This window comes from Balaenoptera ricei, chromosome 4 (assembly GCF_028023285.1).
Source record: "Balaenoptera ricei isolate mBalRic1 chromosome 4, mBalRic1.hap2, whole genome shotgun sequence".
Taxonomy (NCBI): Eukaryota; Metazoa; Chordata; class Mammalia; order Artiodactyla; family Balaenopteridae; genus Balaenoptera; species Balaenoptera ricei.
In genome coordinates, this window is record NC_082642.1 from 102,814,873 (window position 1) to 102,835,264 (window position 20,392).

Consider the following 20,392-nt stretch of genomic DNA (forward strand, 5'->3'; position numbering starts at 1 on the left):
CTCACCACTATTATTCAACATAGTTTGGGAAGTCCTAGCCATGGCAATCAGAGAAGAAAAAGAAATAAAAGGAATACAAATTGGAAAAGAAGAAGTAAAGCTGTCACTGTTTGCAGATGACATGATACTGTACATAGAGAATCCTAAAAATGCCACCAGAAAACTACTAGAGCTAATCAATGAATTTGGTAAAGTTGCAGGATACAAAATTAATGCACAGAAATCTCTGGCATTCCTATACACTAATGATGAAAAATCTGAAAGAGAAATTATGGAAACACTCCCATTTACCACTGCAACAAAAAGAATAAAATACCTAGAAATAAACCTACCTAGGGAGGCAAAAGACCTCTATGCAGAAAACTGTAAGACACTGATGAAAGAAATTAAAGATGATACCAACAGATGGAGAGATATACCATGCTCTTGGATTGGAAGAATCAATATTGTAAAAATGACTATACTACCCAAAGCAATCTACAGATTGAATGCAATCCCTATCAAATTACCAATGACATTTTTTACGGAACTAGAACAAATCATCTTAAAATTTGTATGGAGACACAAAAGACCCCAAATAGCCAAAGCTGTCTTGAGGGAAATAAACGGAGCCGGAGGAATCATTCTCCCTGACTTCAGACTATACTACAAAGCTACAGTAATCAAGACAATATGGTACTAGCACAAAAACAGAAACATAGATCAATGGAACAAGACAGAAAGCCCAGAGATAAACCCACCCACCTATGGTCAACTAATCTATGACAAAGGAGGCAAGGATATACAATGGAGAAAGACAGTCTCTTCAATAAATGGTGCTGGGAAAACTGGACAGCTACATGTAAAATAATGAAATTAGAACACTCCCTAACACCATACACAAAAATAAACTCAAAATGGATTAAAGACCGAAATGTAAGACCAGACACTATAAGACTCTTAGAGGAAAACATAGGAAGAACACTCTTTGACATAAATCTTTTTGATTTATGATTTTTGATCATAAATCTTTTTTGATCCACCTCCTAGAGTAATGGAAATAAAAACAAAAATAAACAAATGGGACCTAATGAAACTTAAAAGCTTTTTCACAGCAAAGGAAACCATAAACAAGACAAAAAGACAACCCTCACAATGGGAGAAAATATTTGCAAACGAATCAACGGACAAAGGATTAATCTCTAAAATATATAAACAGCTCATGCAGCTCAATATTAAAGAAACAAACAACCCAATCCAAAAATGGGCAGAAGATCTAAATAGACATTTCTCCAAAGAAGACATACAGATGGCCAAGAAGCTCATGAAAAGCTGCTCAACATCACTAGTTATTAGAGAAATGCAAATCAAAACTACAGTGAGGTATCACCTCACACCAGTTAGAATGGGCATTATCAGAAAATCTACAAACAACAAATGCTGGAGAGGGTGTGGAGAAAAGAGAGCCCTCTTGCACTGTTGGTGGGAATGTAAATTGATAGAGCCACTATGGAGAACAGTATGGAGGTTCCTTAAAAAACTAAAAATAGAATTACCATATGACCCAACTTCCCACTACTGGGCACATACCCAGAGAAAACCATATTTCAAAAAGACACATGCACCCCAATGTTCATTGCAGCACTATTTACAATAGCCAGGTCATGGAAGCAACCTACATGCCCATCGACAGACGAATGGATAAAGAAGTTGTGGTACATATATACAATGGAATATTAGCCATAAAAAGGAACGAAATTGGGTCATTTGTAGAGACGTGGATGAATCTAGAGACAATCATACAGAGTGAAGTAAGTCAGAAAGAGAAAAACAAATATTGTATATTAACGCATATATGGGGAACCTAGAAAAATGGTACAGATGAACCAGTTTGCAGGGCAGAAATTGAGACTCAGATGTAGAGAACAAACGTATGGACACCAAGGGGGGAAAGTGGTGGGGGAGAGGGATGGTGGTGTGATGATTTGGGAGATTGGGATTGACATGTATACACTAATATGTTTTAAATGGATAACTAATAAGAACCTGGTCTATAAAAAAATGAATAAAATAAAATTCAAAATTTCAAAAAAAAAAAAAGAAATGTGCTCTCACACAGCTATCAGTGGCTGCTCAAAGCCTTCCAACAAAGCAACAGCTTTATTTAACCTCCTCACTGAGAGGACCTTGACCTCTGGGAAATGGTGTCATCACACAAGTCTGTCCCCAGTGTTTCCTGTCTCCCCTTTCCCATCCCCCACCCCATGCTCTTTTCCTTATAAAGATTTCCTATTGTTCTGCATTTCTAACCCTTGACCCAGTGAAACAGAAAGTGATCTGATATTTTTGTTTGTACCCTGACTAAAACTTAATCACAGCAACGTTTAGGGATTTTCCTTTTAAATCTTATGAGTTCCCATGGGATCAACATTTGTTTTATCTCAAAGGACTTTCAAACACCTGATGGAGCTTCTGGGAATGGGGTCTTTCTTGTTCTAGATATTGTAAAGAAGACAACTCTGCTTATTGGAGAGTTGAAGAGACAGAGGTTTGATGTCTTTCCCTCCTCTTTCCCCACCGCTTCTTTTCTTCTCTTTCCATCTACCCCTCTCCCCCACCTTCAGACTTGCTAGTCATCTGAGGCTCTGAGCTTCTGCTGCCCTAAGGCACCAAGAATCTGGCAGTGAGCAAGAGTCCAGAACCTTTATGTCTTAATTATATTTTAAATATTTGGGATAATGATAAAAAAATAATTTAAGGATGCCTACTAGTAGGTAGAGATTTGGGTATAATAAAATTATTTCAATATTTAACTGTTAGGACTGTGCACGAACCCTACATGCAGCAAGCACTCTCCTGCCTCCTTGGGGCCTTTGCCTCAGCTCTTCCCTTTGCCTGCAACACTCTTACCTTCAGCATGCACCAGGTTAGTTCCCTCGTGTCTCAAGGTTCTATGCAAATGTCCCCTCGTCAGTGAGGCTTTCCCTGACCATCCTACTTGAGACAACAAATCCCAGACTTCCTACCTTTCACACCGCCACCCCCCCCACTCAGCTACAGAGCCCCTCCCCAGCTGTATTCTCCATAGCATTGTACCATCATGGAACACACTGCATGTATTTTACTTGTTTATTTGTTTGTCACCTGTCTCCCCCTACTTTATAGAGGACTCCATGACAGCAGAGCTTGTGTGTGTGTGTGTGTGTGTGTGTGTGTGTGTGTGTGTGCATGTGTGTGAGAGAGAGATCTCATGCATCCCAGTGTTCAGAATACTGCCTGACACGGAGCAGGCATTTAATAATAATATGTTGAATGAATACAAACTAGACACTGCTTGTCACTTGCATCTAACTGCTATGCCACACAAAAATGATTTCATATGTATATGCTGAAAGAGCAAAGGCGACCTCCCTCCACATTAATATAACAGCTGGAGAAAGAAAAATAGGTTACACACTGAGATTTTGAAAAACAAAACAAAACCAGGGACTCCCTGTCTAGCGCCAGAGGGAGACATATGTATTTCATATAAATTTACACTCCAATTTGCTTATACAGCTGAAATATATGTTGCCTAATTCAATTTATTATTTCTTTATTATTCTCATTATAATGCTGATGAAGTAATTAAAAATTAATAAATGAGCTCTACCATAATAAAATAAATTGTTTGATCCTGTAACAATGTCTTTGCTCTTTTTAATACAAAGTAAGAAACTGGACAAATAAGCCCCAGTCTGCAAAAAGCAGTTAATTTGTGAGCAGAGGCTTGAAATTACAACAAACTTTCATGTTCTAGATAATATATTTTAATAAGGTTTAAATATTATAAAATTAACTGACATTCTTTTTGTAATTTAAAAAATAAGTATAATTAAATTGAAAAATAAATAGCTACTAAAAATAGGATAACAATATTTTTCTAAGATACTGTTAAAACTAGACTACCTGAAATTTCCAGGTACACTTGCATTTCGGAGGGTAGTAGCTTGGGTAATATGGACTTGAAATTTTCCCTTCAAAGCCAGTGATTTCTTTGACCAACACTGTGTTTTCACATTCTGAAAAAAATATCCAGTAACACACAATGATTTGCAGTTGTGAGATTATGGGAAATAGACAGCATACATTTCTTTAACTACAAGTGCACATTTTCTTGGTCAATAAGCTTATATAGTTTTGAAATTAAACTATTTTTTTAAAAAAAAATAGTACCCTACGGATGTACAGCTAATATACTGTTCAAAGTCTATACTTGTTTTCAAATCATTTATTTTGGTTACAGATCTATAGGATGCTATTCCTTTCTTTAAAAAACACGGTTTAAATATATTTTTTCTTCTAGTTTTATTGAGATATAATTTACATATTAACACTATGTATATTTTGACATACAGCACTGTAAATATATATATTTTTAAAGCTTCTGAGTTAATTTTGTTCAAATTAGTGTGTATTTCTTGTTCAAGAGATATCCAGTTTTCATAATGTGTTATACTATTTAAATAAGACAATCTACATGTCTATTCTTATTGTTATGGTCATCCTTCTGCTAGAATATAAGCGGCCCAAGAGCACTGATATTCTTTCTATTTTGTTTACTATTTCCCTAACACCTACAGTCATTTCTGGCATACAACAGATGTTCAGTAAATATTTGTTGAGTGAATAGACAAATTCCACTATAATATTTCTGTTATAATTCTATTTTTAACCTTTGGAGTTACAGATAATTTTCAACCTAACACTATCTCAAATATCTAGTTCAATAAATCAATTTTACATTTTGTTTTGTAATAATTTGGCAGAGAAAAACCTATCAAAATGAGCCACTTTCTTAAAATAGTGATGAACCTGTAGCTCTCACCGTCTACTTAAGCCCAATTCTCTTCCCTCCTCACCCCCATCTCCCATTCTGACCCCTTTAGCTTTGTTGATGTTCATAAAGAAGTTACCAAGACATGACCTGTAAGATCTGACCAGTTTCCAAGGCAACAAATATTACAAAAACATTAGAGTTTCAGTGAAGGCTCTTTTCATTTTGTTTTGTTTGACTTCGTCAACCCAAGTCAAAAAGAGAAGAATAAAGAGGAGGTCACTTTTTGCTCACTAGAAAAACCCATTAAATCCTCTGGGTTTTGCATCATGAGCACTTTCTAGGATGGCACTTATGTGCATTACTATAAATGAGAATTCAGGAAAGAATGTGCTAGTTACTGAGCTATTGTCCCTCAACTCCAAACCCACCCCTCTCTACTCTTCTGCAAGGCTGGTCTGGACTATACAAACCACTTCTGTCCTTCACTACCTGATAGGCTCTGCCAGTAGGGGGTGCTAAAGGGAGACTAGAAGGCTGGAGAGGGAAGAACAGGGCTTCAGTCTGTTTCTTATTCCTGGGAGTGTCACCCCAGCAATGCTGCTTCACTCTCACAGCTACTCTTCCTTCCTGTAACAGAGTTGAATCTGTTAGCAGTTTTTCCAACTTCCACTTTATTGTGTCTCCCTAAAAGATGCCAGCTCAGCTGTCTGGCACCCTCTCCTCAAAGGTCTGGGTCCCAGGTTCATGAACACCTGCCTCCGAATTTATAGACACCAACACCAGCTGGGCAGAGGTCTGAGTTCCATTACACAGACCACCCCCCCTCCTCCAAGCCCTAAATTGTAATCATTCCAATTTCTTTCCTTTGTTCCTCTAGATCTACAGTGCTAGTTGCTTCCTACATGTTTTACATCCATGATACCTTACAGTTTTTTTGTTTTTGTTTTTTTGCCTTTTGAGTTACCCAGTTAACACCTCTGTACTGAGTTAACAGTTCTTTACATTAAATTCTCTGTTAGAATAACTAATACTATCTCCCTCTTTGAACCAGACCCTGACTCAGGGTCCTGACTAATGCAACTAGTATTACAACACAGCCTTGGGAGAGATAAGACTGGAGTATCTATCATAACAAGTATTTCTCATGACTTTTTTCAATTGGGGAAGCTTACCTTGTTCTGGAACGACCTCGAAATATGCCCGGATTCCTGATAGCCTTGGTATCTGAGGAGACTTAAATGTCACCAACATGAGATTATTTGTTGAAACAAATGACATTAATGTTCTTGTGGGTTCACAAATTCTGAAACCAGATAACAAAACAAAAGCACATAAATAATAGGTTATTGAGGATCGGACCTCCATCCACCACTAATTCCACACATTTCTTGGGCCATCCACACAGTTCCTGTGAATCAGACTCTGCCAGCCAGATCTTCATCAATTAGTGGCCAGAGGGCACTACAGATAGAGCGGAGCTGATATAGGTGCAGAAATTTTTGTCCAGTGACTAATGAAGAATTCTCTTGGATGGCTGTCACTGGACTCTCCTTGAGAGCAAACAAGGTATACAGGCAGGGTATTTAATAGCTAAAGTCATGGGCTCTTTACCAGGGAAAATTGGGTTCAAAACTCAGCTCTAGGGCTTCCCTGGTGGCACAGTGGTTGAGAATCTGCCTGCCAATGCAGGGAACACGGGTTCGAGCCCTGGTCTGGGAAGATCCCACATGCCGCGGAGCAACTAGGCCCGTGAGCCACAGCTACTGAGCCTGCGTGTCTGGAGCCTGTGCTCCGCAAGAGAGGCCGCGATAGTGAGAGGCCCGGGCACCGCGATGAAGAGTGGTCCCCGCTTGCCGCAACTAGAGAAAGCCCTCGCACAGAAACGAAGACCCAACACAGCCATAAATAAATAAATAAATAAGTAAATAAATTTTTAAAAAACAAACAAACAACAAAAAAAAACCCTCAGCTCTATCACTTAATTGGGCAATGAAGTAACTAGTTCTTCATAAATGCCAGTTTCCCAACTCTGAAATGGTAGCAATAATAGTATACTCCTCATAGCATTGTGGTGAGGATTAAATGAGATAATAACTAAATATGTCTGGGAATAGTGAAAAGAAACCAAAAACAGTGATTGAGGGGTGAGCATCAGTGACAAACTTACTTTTCACTACAAATCTTTAGACACTGTTTGAACTTTTAACACGTTCATTCACCACCAAAATATAAATAAATAATACATAAAATACTATTATATACATACATAAACACTATTTAAAATAAGATAATTCATATGCCTTTTAGCACAACGAGCAAAAATAGCAAATTCTTAATAAAGCCTAACTGACATTACTAGGTTACCAAAATATTAAGCACTCATAAAAAGATGTCTACTAGTGAGTAAGAAATACTAGGATATGTATATGTATATGTGTGTGTAATTATGTACACGTATGAATGAAAGAATGTATGCAAAAATATAACAGACATTTACTCTGGGTAATGGGAATGTAAGATAATTGACATTGTTTTCTCTGATTGACCTCACTTTCATAATAAACATTGTGTTATCTTTATAACGAAAAAAATGTTTTACTAATGCTATGCAATCATAATAGAATATTTATTCTCACGTTCTATTGAAACAGTAGCCTTCAGGGTGATTGCAATGAAAGTAAAACTAAACCAAAAAAAAAAAATCTGAAATATATATCAGAACTATTGACTGAAGCTCCCAATGATTTTGACTGTTGTATGCTACAAGTGAAAAGCAAACACTGTGTCTGATAGGCTCTGGCTAATACAGGGGCCACTAAATAGGGCACGGGTCAATCTTTGACCTCATGAGTATACGCAAAAATGGTTTAAAAAAATCAAAGGGCAAGCCAGATACTGCAAAAGAGAGACATTGCAAAAATTCTTTTCACTTGCCAACCAGAGTGCCTGCATAATACCTATACAAGATGGTGCTCCGGATTGGCAAGAGGGAGTCGTAAATGGTCAGGGAGTCGGTGACACAGTTGTCGGCTTCAATCCGGACGGACTCTATCGAGAGACGGATCAGGTGGCCCACTATGGCCACCAGCTTGAAGTGGCACATCAGCCTCCCCGAGGTTGCCGAGATCTCCAGAGGGTAGCGGAGAGACAGGTGATCTGCGTAGAAGTACTGAGAGCAGCCTTTGTCTGTGGAGACAGCACTTTATTTTGCTTTGTTTTGTTTTTGGAATGATTTTTCTAGAAATCTTTATAGAAGAGTAAAGAGCAAAAGAGCTCACATGGAGAATATCTGCTGTCTTTGCCAGCCTGGAATCCACTCTCATCTCTTCTGATAACAGCACCTAGATTTTACTTTGAGAAACTACTCTTACTCTTGTCCATGTGGCTTGGTTGGGGTTAAACTCACCCTAGGTCCAGAAGTGAGCACACGACCCAGACTGACCAATCAGAGCCAAAGCAGCTGTTTCAGGAGTGGACACGTCAGCCAATTTGAGACAATGAAACTCAGCCCAAGGACTTCTCAAAATACAGGTGAGGTTTTTTCCACCATGGTAGCTAAACTGATAAATCATAAGCTTGGATCTGCTGGTGGCCATTTATGCCACCACATTGGAAGAACCCACTTGATGAAGTCTCGGCAGAAGAAAACAAAAATGCAGAGTCCTGCCGATATTTTGTCTTAGAACCTGGACCCAACCATGCCTGCAGCCAGCATATTCCACATATGTCCCAGTTATATGAGGCAATCACGTTTCTTTTGTGCTTAAGCTAGTTTGAATATATTATATCTGTCACTTGCAACGGAAAGAACACTAACAAACACCATCATGTGAACAGGAAAACTGCAGCCATAAAGGATACTGATTTGGAGGCAGTGGGGGTGGGGAGGTTGGAGGGCGGGGGAGAAACCACAGACATAATTTACCAGATCCTATGGTTGAAGAGTAATCTGACCGAAGCCCAGCTGCATTGAAAAAGCACATAGAAAAAACACTATCAGTCCCAGTATTTCATTTTGTTAGAATTTTGCTTAGTAAAAATATCTTGTCCTTTAAAAGCAATCCAACATATCTGGGATTTGCTTTAAAATAATCCTGTGATGGTAAAAGGGAGGTTGTTTAGGTATTTAGAGATCAAATAGGACAGCTATGAGTTGATAGTTGTTGAAGCTGAGTAAGGTATGTAAGAGTTGATTAAACGATTCTCTTTACTTTTGTGCTTGAAATCATCTGTTGTAACAACTTTTAAACATTTTTTGAAGATAAAAAAGCAACTAAACATAATAATTGGTTCTATATCTGAAGTAGTATATGTGGTACAGAATTTTCCACTAGAGATTTCTTTTATTGATTCATTACTTATTACAAATACTTATCAACTACCTACTATATGCCTAACATATATATATAATTTAACTCAAAATAGAAAACTGCATAAATTTGGGGTTAAACAATAATTAAACAAGACAAATGATGGAATTTGCATTCTGACTGTGTTTTGGGCAGGCCATTTTGGATCATTGGGGCACACCATAGAACATAGGCACAGTTCTGTCTGAACAAGGGAAGAAACACGGAAGGTAAAACTCAGCAAAATTTTCCTTCTCCAGGACTTTGTCCCTTGGAGCCTTAGTTTGAAGATGCATGAAGCCAAATTAAATATAGAGAAGGGTACGCTTTAATAAATTCATTTTCATGTATATTCTGACCCCAATTCTATTGTCTAATCACTGTATATAACATTTAGCAACTTCCTTTATCAATGTAGCTCCAATGTCTTCAGCTAATCCTGTTCCACTGGGATTGTGGAGAAGAATACAGTCATTCCTCAGTATCCACAGGGGATTGGCTCCAGGACCCCCAAGGATACCAAAATTCATGAATGCTCAAGTCCCTTATGTAAAATGGCATAGTATTTGCATAAAACCTATGCACATCCCCCTGTATACTTTAAATCATCTCTAGATTACTTCTAATACCTAATACAGTGTAAATGCTATGTAAATAGTCGCCAGCCTGTGGCAAATTCAAGTTTTGCTTTTTTGGAACTTTCTGGAATTTTTTTCCAAATATTTTTTATACATGGTTGGTTGAATCCATGAATGCGAAGTCCGTGGATATAGAGGGAAGACCGTACTTCACGGCAACATTGACTACGATAATCGACAGTATCAAGAGTGCTGCAGGAAGGAGTGCTTGAGGGAGAATTACCCAACAATCACCATTTAGTACCACAGAGTCCATGTCCACAGCCAGACCCTGCAGGCTCCCCACGGACGTCCGGTTTATGATGCTTGTCTGGATGGAGTCCTTCAAGATGGCAGCCACACAGTCCTCACAGAAGATATGGCCCTTGGCATGTGGCATGACAAACACAAGCCAAAAGTGGACAAGGAGGCCACCTTTGTTGTTACTGCTGTAGTGAAAAGAGAAAGAAGTTCAGGGATACCTCTTAGGAAGTAGACTTTCATAAGGAGCCAGTGACCCAAGTGATAAATTCAAGGTGAGGTCAATGAACACATCCTTCAACGGAACATAACTTCCTTCTTTAGGAAGCCATTGACTCCTATCATGGGAATTTGGAAAGGAAAGCATCATGGTATGTGTATTCTTGTGCTGTATTCAAATCTAGAACCGTTAGTATATTTTGCATCTCCATGGAGAATATACTGTTTCTATGGATGTCAATCAGTATTCACTGCTATTACAAATAACAACAGTTAGAATGTTTGATACCTCACCATGTCCAGACACAGTGCTAAATCTGCTTTATCCCATTTAATCTTTTGAGGAAGGTCCTGTTAACGCTTCCAGTTTTACAGATGAGGAAATTAAGATCATCTACAACTCAAAATCACACAGCTACTGAGTAGCAAATCAGGAATCAAGCCTAATTTCATTTTCAATCTGACCCTGGAGCTGTTACCTGCACAAATATTGTCATATTTTATGAAAAAAACATAAGATAGTGTTCTATGGCACATAAGTTGGGAAATGGAAGGTGAAGGAGAGGAAACAAATTGCTTTACTCCAAGACTTCTCAGTGCCTTTAATCTGCCCCAACAGATTGTGAATCTCTGCAGATATATTAGGGGTGGGGGGAGGATACAGTACAAGGCACACAAATTTTCCTAAAAATTATTTGACCATGGGATCCTTTTTTTCTCAGAAGATCTCTAGTGACCAGTTTTTTACTGAATATATTTTGAGAGACACCGACTGGTCTGTGTCTTCTGTTTTCCCTCACCCAATATAGAGGACGTGTTTATGGTCATTTTGCCCAGTGGCATTAATACAAAGGTCTAGGATCCCAGTTCTGGAAAGAGGGCAGGCTTTGGTAAATGAAGAAAAAAACTCAGCATGATAGCGTGACAAACAGTTCGGCTGCAGGTTTCCCTGGTGGCGCAGTGGTTAAGAATCCGCCTGCCAATTCAGGGCACATGGGTTCGAGTCCTGGTCCAGGAAGATCCCACATGCCGCGGAGCAACTAAGCCGATGCGCCACAACTACTGAAGCCCACGCACCTAGAGCTGGTGCTCCGCAACAAGAGAAGCCACTGCAAGGAGAAGCCTGCGCACCACAATGAAGAGTAGCCCCCGCTCGCCGCAACTAGAAAAAGCCCGCGCGCAGCAACGAAGACCCAACGCATCCAAAAATAAATACATACATACATACATAAAGTCTTTAAAATAAATAAATAAATAAAAGGGGGGAAAAAAAGAGTTGTGTTGCTATTGTGCTAGAAGGGTATTAACCCACAACTGCCCCCAAGAGGTTACTTGAGAATGGTGCTCTTTCAGCCCTTCCACAACCTTTTGAGGTATTTACAGCAGTGAACGTAGAAGTCCCAAAGCCAGGGACATTCATTACCTGACATCTGCAACGACCGACTGCTTGTAAAATTTGGAGAAGGCAGATGTTGTATAAACCAGGTTTACCTGCAAAAGAAGAACCAAGGTGTCTGAAGTCTTTCAAATTGGCTTCCTCTCATGATACCCAGTGTGCCGTAGGTCCAAGTTCTGACAGTTAGCAAGGAGAAAAGCAAGGCTCAAACTAAAGGCCTCTAAGGCCAAACCCAGACATTATTCCTTGAATTCAAATAAATTCTTACTTCCTGTATCAGGGTTACTTACTGTCATTCTGCTGTCTGTGAAGATTAATCAGCTACCTTTATTCGTTTATTGCTGTCTTTAGACACCCTAACCAAGCTTAACTGCTGCATTCTGCCTACTCCAAAAGTTAATTTTCTCCACAATGAATGAGTGAAACTCCTTTAAGCATATTTTCAAGGTATTCGGCCCAACCTCTTTTCTACCAATGCACCCATGGAAAATGTATATTAGCCGCTAGAGGGCGCGTGGTGCCCACAGTCCAACTTCCACATCCCACTGCAGAACTCTCCAGTTTCCAGGGACACACCCAGATCTTTTAAAACACCATAAATGGATCTCAAAAGAGAGCTATTTCAGTCAATTGACTGTTTGCCCTTACTTAGCATTTCTAAAACCAATTTCTTCTGCCAAATCTTCTCCTCCTGTAGTCCCCTTTTTACATAATAGCAAAATCACCTACCTGATTGCCCAGGAGAAAAAAACAAAAAACGAAAAACCTTAGAAATAATATAGCATTGTGGAAAAAAATGGGCCCTGGAGTTTAAATTCACTATGCAACACAGAACACATTACCGAGGCCTGCTTAGCTTCTTTTCTTTTTTTTTCTCTCTCTCTCTCTTTTTTTTTTAACATCTTTATTGGAGTATAATTGCTTTACAATGGTGTGTTTCTGCTTTACAACAAAGTGAATCAGTTATACATATACATATGTCCCCATATCTCTTCCCACTTGCATCTCCCTCCCTCCCACCCTCCCTATCCCACCCCTCTAGGGGGTCACAAAGCACCGAGCTGATCTCCCTGTGCTATGCGGCTGCTTCCCACTAGCTATCTATTTTACGTTTGGTAGTGTATATATGTCCATGCCACTCTCTCACTTTGTCCCAGCTTACCCTTCCCCCTCTGATATCCTCAAGTCCATTCTCTAGGTCTGTGTCTTTATTCCCCTCTTGCCCCTAGGTTCATCATGACCTTTTTTTTTTTTTTCCTTAGATTCCATATATATGTGTTAGCATACGGTATTTGTTTTTCTCTTTCTGTCTCTCTCTCTTTTAATCTGTAAAGTGATCAAAATGCCTACCTCGTTGGGTGGGATGTTAAATAACTATAATAAAATGCATTGAGTGCAATACTAACTATACAAACAGGGTCTACACAAAGCCAGCATTGACTCTGCAGGAGGCTGGGGAGGATTTCACAGAGAAGGAGGCTTTTTGATGGGTCATGAATGACGGGTGGAATTTCACTCCATAGAAATTGGACAGACGGCTTTAGGTCCTGAGTGAATAGCAGCAGAAACCAGGGCTGCCAGACATGTAAATGCAATGATTATTCATAACACAAGTAATGACTGCCTTAGATCACAAGGTTTCTGTTGGGAGAAAGTGGTAAGGAATGAGACTGGGACAATCAGGGGACAGATTTAGAAAAGTGCTTGCCTGCTATTCTTAAGAATCAGTATTTTATCCTGCTATTCTTAAGAATCAGTATTTTATCCTTAAGCCAAAGGAGAAATGTTATTTTTGAAGGATAACTTCAGCAGTAGAGAGGAATGGCTTTGGGTGTTGAAGGAAGAATACTGCCTGGGATTGGAAAAAATGGTAAAGAGATTTTAAAAGAATGCCCATCTCCTTGGGCTAATTTGAGGGATAATTGATATATTGAAATGGTAAAGGGTTCTGCACTTTACCCAGTATATAGGAGGCCTTCAATCAATAAGAGCCACTACGCCTGCTACCGTCTTTGCTCGCTTGCTCTCTCTCAGCCCTTCTTCATCTTACACTGCAGAGTGCCTGTCACTGCAAGAGAGTCGCCACTGCTAGGCGACTCTATTACTGTGCTTCTCTATTATTGTGCAGGTGCAGACTGGCAGAAACTTTCTATTGGCAATAGGTACCAAGAGCCATGATAAATATTCTCCTATGTGACCAATTATACTTTTAGGAAATCAGCTAAGGAAGTAATCAGAGATACACACAATTTACGTGGTGGTTTCGTTATAGTGTTATCTGTTAATAGCAAAAATTGGAAACAACTTAAGTATCCAATAAAAAGGGACTTGCCAACTTGAAGCTATCAAAACGTATGCTTTTTAAAGAATATGAACTTGCATAGAAACATGCAATCTTATGTTAAGAGGAAAAAGTCAGATTATAAAACTGAATATCTACTAATACTCCAATATTGCCCGATGTCCTGTGTCTACGTGGTCCAGAATCAAAAGGGGCTCTGGGGCTCTATCTCTGGAGATGATGTTAAAGGAGATTATATTTTTTAAGTACTTTTGTAAATTTTATAAATTTTTACAATAAATACTTATCAGTTCTACAATAGGAAAGGTTTTTTGTTTTGTTTTTTTTTAAGTGAAGAGATGCCAGTGCATCAAGGTTGAAATAAATCTGTATGGATCACAGAATTAATCAGTATGCATGTAATTTCTGTACTGGAAGCCATTTTAAATATCACCTGATCCAATTCTTTTATTTTATAGATAAGAAAAACTGAAGCTCAGAGAGCCATTTCTTTTTACTTTCAGGAGAAAAAAAAAAGTAAGCAATTCTATCAAATAAGCAATTTTATCTTACAACCAAGATGAGCTAAATCCCATGTTTCCCTGAGTTCTTCCTTCATCCACCCTGCTCACCTATGACACTGTACCCAACCCCCCATCCCTTACCCCCTGACCTCACCTTCCCCAGCCTTTCAAGCTCCCCCCATCACCTCACCACTTGCTGCACGGTCCGGGCCACTGACAGAAATTCCCTGGACTCCTTCTGTCGGTATTCAGGAAGAAACTCAATGTTGGTGATGCGAAACATCCCAGCAAAGTAAAAAGCATCTCTGCTTTCTGTCTTACCTGTAAGAGAGGAGAGAAGGTGGTTAGGAGGCTTTCCATCTGTGTGACAGTGAGGCATTGTCTGATCTATGTCACTATCGGGCTCCTAAAATGATTTTATTTTAGACAGCTTCTTTAAGCTGTTTTTTTTTTTTAATTTGTTTGTATTTAATTTATTTATTTGTGGCTGTATTGGGTCTTCGTTGCTGCGCGCAGGCTTTCTCTAGTTGCTGTGAGCGGGGGCTACTCTTCACTGCGATGCGTGGGCTTCTCGTTGCGGTGGCTTCTCTTGTTGTGGAGCACAGGCTCTAGGTGTCCGGGCTTCAATAATTGTGGCTCGCGGGCTCTAGAGTGCAGGCTCAGTAGTTGTGGTGCACGGGCTTAGTTGCTCCGCGGCATGTGGGATCTTCCCGGACCAGGGCTCGAACCCGTGTCCCCTGCATTGGCAGGCATTAGCAGGCAGATTCTTAACCACTGTGCCACTAGGGAAGTCCTAGACAGCTTCATATTTTACAGACTGTGAAGCTCTAAATGTAGTTAATAACATCTCCTTGGATCAGAGAAAGGTTTATTGCAGGGCCAAGAAAGGAGAACCTTTCTCTGATCCAAGCTCCGTTTTGGTTCGTTTGGTCCCATTGTGTGTTGAGCACACAAACTTACGTTCAGTAACACATGGTCTTCCTGATGAGCTGTCCACCTCATTTCTATTAAAAAAAAAAATCACAAGCCCCAGATGGAGTCCTTTGCTCCCAAGGCTGCAAACCAAGACTTAATTACAGTTTCACATTCTCTCAGGAATGTGACCTTTAAACAGAAATTTCCTGATCAACACTAGTGTGGTAATCTGCATGATAAAGACCCCTGCTGTTCCCTTCCCCCAAAATTTGATGGCCTGGCCTGAAACAATCCTTTCTTTTCTTTTGCTAATAGCTTCCATGCCCCACCCTCCTTCTGCCATTTTGTACACCCCCTCAGAGAGCCCTTTTATTTACTAGAAGAGATGCTGCCAGATTCATGAGCCATTGAATAAAGCCAATTAGATCATCAGATTTACTTGGTTGAATTTTTGTTTTTTAACATTTCTCAAGGCCACCCTCCATGCCCAAATTTCATGTATCAAAACTAACCCCTGTTGTTTGTTGAACAATTCTCACTTATTTATACCAGTTCTCCTCTTCTTGTACTGGTCTGTTTTTCTGAAATGCCCTTCTCTGATTTTCACACAACCAACAAATTAACTCTTCACAATGATGTCCCAAAACCTTGTACAAAAATGCAAGGGCAATGCAAATATATCAGTTCAGGGCTGGCAGAGAACTGAAAGGAAATAAACTGGTTTGCTCTGGATTGGGGTTGTGTGTCTTTTGTGTTTTTCTTAATTGCTCATTGACTCGACTGCCCCAACTAGTCTGTAAAGACAGATTCTTTCCTGTCTACCACTCTGTTCCATGCTTATCACAGACCCCAGCTCATAGTGGGCACTCCCAAGATGTGTCAAATGAATTTTCAAGAACCAGTTCATGAAGCCTTATCTAGACTCTATCCCTGAGCAGGTTGTTGGATGTCTCCCTTCTGTGATTGCAAAGTAATTGCTCGAGAAAAAAAAAAAAATCAACTCACACTCCCACTCTAGTACTGAACTGTGAGATTTTTTGAAAGTAGAAAAATGTATCTGTGAGCTTTTTGAAGGTAGGAGATGTATCTTGGTGTGCCTGATATCTTACATTGTGCCACACAAATTATAGGTGGTCAATTTCTACATGTAAATGAACTGAACTGTTCAAGACAATATTCATTCATTCTTTGCCTATAAATCTAGCTTTCCAGCCAAATTTTAATATCCTTGAGAGTACACATATCTTGTATCAAGTATATTAATATGCGTAGGGTGGGAAGTCCAACATAAATCAATAAATGCTATAGTTACTGAGCTGCTTGGGTAAGTACTCTCTAAGGAAGAACTTAGTTATGACTCCTATCCAAAAGGATCAATAAGACTGACAAAAACAATCAATTGGGTAAACAAAAACATAAAAACAGAGGAGAGAAAGACGCATGAGTAAAATGAAGCTCAGGGAGCTGGAAATATAAGGTTGCCTAGAAACAGGCAGTGGGTGGATGAGGAAATAAAACAGATTAGCATTCCATTCATTTTTTAAAGCTAAAAATGCGTTACATTTCTGAACCAGTCAGAAGCTCCTGAGTATTCTCCTCAGCTCTTCTCATCCTATCCCCCCATCTCTGCTCCTCTGGGAAGAAAGCAGTGATGGTAAAAGAAGAAATGGGAAAGACAATTCTGGCTTCTTCCTTAAAACCTCAACAGTTTTGAAAATGACTGTCAGTCTGAGAAATAAGAAGATTCTATCAGAAACCCCCAAGGTCAGATCGGGCCTGCATTGCTGATGCAGAACTCACAGGGCAAACCTTAACCCCAAAGGTACACAGATTTCAACTCACTGATATAGAGCCACAGCAGTGTCCAGGCTACGACCGCTAGGATGAACAAAAATACTGTGAAGAGAATGATTTTGTTTTGGACGTTCCAAAAGGGAGCTTTCCTCTTGAGTTGCTTCTTGGGTTTGGCTTTGTTGACGGGTTTTCTCGGTGGTCGTCTCCCTGGCAGCTTCCCTTGGACACTGACCACCTGAACCGAGATATTGGATATCTTCAAAAGAATGAAAGATGTGTTAACAGTTAGACGTAGTCTAGAGCTTGAATGCAACCACCTAGTCAGGAGACTCTTGGTGCTAAAAGGCCTAAATACGTCAAATTATTTACATAAGCATTGACTTGCATTGAATCACACAGTTAAGACCAATCAGAAAAAAACAGACGGTATATGAACTCTAGTGAAATGGTTCCCAGGTCCTCAACTGGTCCCCTCAACTCTCCAACTCTGCTAAACTGACACTGTAGAGGATAGGCCTGAATTTTATGGAGTGTAGACTAGAGGACCTGAAGGTCAGACAGGATTCTATGGGGGTTGATTCATCTGTCCACCACTCTGGGGATGTGTGTGTTTGTACGATATAGCTTTTCTCCCACAATCAGTGTCTTCTGGGCTGAGGCAGATTGAAAGTAAGAATAGAAGTGAGTTCCTCAGAGAAACGAATTGATTTCCTAATTATGGCTTCGTGACCTGGTGGTAATGATACCGAGCAGGACCCTGTGAGACTCCTGGGCACAAAAGCCTTTCTGTGTCCCCCATTTCTTGATTACAGGAAATAGGCTTCATTCAGCTTCCATGACCTTCCCTGAGTTCCAACAAGCTGGTTCAAACAGTTGCTAATTAGGGAAGGGAGGGGATGCAGAGACAAGGGAGGAAAAGTCAAAAGAAACAATAGTGCAGCCTTGGGGCAAGGTCCTGGTTCCCCATCAAGGGGTATACATAACAGTATCTGTGAGCAGTTTCTCAGATACTGAAACCCCCATCAGGTAGGAGAAATTAACAGTATGCTGCCCACAAACATGTAGACCCCAGATGGGTTGGAACCAGAAGTTACCTCACCACCAACCAGTCAGAAGATTGTCTACGAGCTGATCATGCCCTCTTTGAACCATTACTATAAAACTCCTCACTACCCCCTCCAGGTTGAGACACACAGTTTTGAGGGCATTAGCCCACTGTGGCCCCCTTTGCCTGGCAGAGCAATAAAGCTATTCTTTTCTACTTCACCCAAAACTCTGTCTCCAAAAATTAATTCAGTGTTGGGGTACAGAGGCCAGATTCAGCTTCAGTAGGAAGAAAGATTTGAGGATGATCTCTCGTTTGTGTAGGGATGCAGGACAAGGATCAGACTGTTTTACCACTGCCTCACAAGCATGCACTTTGAAGCCAGCCACTGAACTGGTCAGCGACTCAGTTTTTCAATCCAAATGAAAGGATGATTAAAAAATAAAGAATGAAATAGGGGGCTCATGTTAGATTAGAAAATTACCGGGTTTAGTGCAAGGTGTTATGTGCAACAGGAAAAAATACATTATTTGACTCTTTCCCCTCCTCTTTTTCTCCTCTCTCCTCTGTCATTTGATGCTGTGAATTCTTTAATAATGTAAGTGAGAGTTTAACTTCTTTGAAGGAGAGATTTATACATGTCAGGGTAACTAAACTTCAATGACAAAATAACTTTCAACCACACATTCTTTTAAAGGGAAGAATATGGAACACCAGTTCCAAAGAAATAATCTCTCTTTCGAGCTCTCCTCTAAGAATGCTCTCATTCTCTCTTACTCTCTCTCTCACTGTTCCCTACAAAGTACATGTCTTCCAGTCTTTAATCCTACCAATTAATGGGATAATATGTGGCCAAGAACATTCTAAATTATTCATGGCTCCCTCATTCTTTTTGCCAGACACTCCTGTCAACCCCTGGAGTGAAATGTAGCTTATATGCCTCCTGTTGAAATTGAACTAGACCAGATCTCATCTAATGTGATGTCCTGCAGGACTGAGGATGGTGTTTCTAAAGAGAAAAACATTCTGTTGTTGGATGACTTGACTATGGTGTCAAGCTACTTTCAAATATTCCCCCCAAGAAGTAAAAAAGGAAAACACACAGAAATGCTAGCCCATGTAGAACTGACAAGGTCAAGGTTTGGTCTTTAAGTGCGGGAACACATTATAGGCAGTCTCAGTTAGCCCTGATTAAATTTTAAAGTGGAATTTGCGTAGAGATCAGTACCATTTCCCTGGAGTTTTAGAAAAACAGCTGCAAATCAATTGCCAAGTACAGCACTTTAAAACAAGCTCAAATTTGTAAAATCCATTAAGTTCCAAAGGAAGGCTAAGTATTTTATTATTGTTTCCTTTATTTTTGTAAGGTAACTCAGTCTCATTTTACTAAAAGGGTCAGCAATAAATGGCATTCGAGTAACAGAGAAGGCTTCTCTCAATGTACTTACATTCACATCAGCAGGTTTGGATGAAACGTCACTGTTTTCTTTGTCCATTTTTAGTTGTTCTGCAGGTGAACATACAGAGGTACCTCCAAGCCAGTTTTCAGCCCCTTACATTCCCACTTGAGAAGAATTGGTTGCCACATTCAAGCTAGCTTTCAGAGGAAAGGAATCAATTTACCTCCACCGGCTCCAGTTCAGAAACTGAAGCTGCCTCATTACAGCAGCTAATGTTAAAGGGACCTAGCAGAGAGCCTTGCAAACCCAAACTAAAGGTTTTTTAATGTTACCCTAATATGAGTCAGGCCTCTCAGAGCCCAGCCTCAAGGCAAAGTTGCCTCACAAGGATACAGTCCAACAACCCCCAAATATTTACAAGTCATTTATATTTTTGTCTGCATCTACTAAAGTATATTATGAGATCTAATGTATAACCCACAGCATTGCTTCTTAGAAATCCCCATGCTGCCCAGGGGAGGGTGAAATTGGTGACGGGGGTGAACTGTATGGTGATGGATGGTGATTAGACGTAGGGTGATGATCACATTGCAGTGTATATAAATATCAGTTTATAATGTTGTACACCTGAAATTATATAATGTTTCATACCAATTTTACCTCAATAAGAAAAAAAGAAAAGAAATCCCCCCACACACACCCATTTCTCTTGCTGGCATCTCAAGCCAACTCCAGAAGCCTCACCGTCCAATTCTGCTCTTAGCTTTCCAGCTACACTCTCTGAAAATCCCTA

The 20,392-nt window shown here is 39.8% G+C and overlaps 1 protein-coding gene across 1 annotated transcript in view; it reads right to left on the minus strand.

Annotated features, from left to right (window-relative positions):
* Positions 1-19,817, minus strand: part of TMPRSS7 (transmembrane serine protease 7) — a 42,387-nt gene extending 22,570 nt beyond the window's left edge. Inside the window, exons 1-9 of the mRNA XM_059922163.1 lie at positions 19,648-19,817; positions 17,203-17,410; positions 14,636-14,766; positions 11,668-11,735; positions 10,020-10,213; positions 8,724-8,762; positions 7,756-7,984; positions 5,971-6,101; positions 3,928-4,040 (exon numbers count right to left, since the gene is read on the minus strand). Of these exons, the coding sequence (XP_059778146.1) occupies positions 3,928-4,040; positions 5,971-6,101; positions 7,756-7,984; positions 8,724-8,762; positions 10,020-10,213; positions 11,668-11,735; positions 14,636-14,766; positions 17,203-17,410; positions 19,648-19,695 (1,161 nt within the window). The 5' untranslated portion in view covers positions 19,696-19,817. The remainder of the gene's footprint in view (positions 1-3,927; positions 4,041-5,970; positions 6,102-7,755; positions 7,985-8,723; positions 8,763-10,019; positions 10,214-11,667; positions 11,736-14,635; positions 14,767-17,202; positions 17,411-19,647) is intronic.
* Positions 19,818-20,392: the final 575 nt, after the last annotated feature.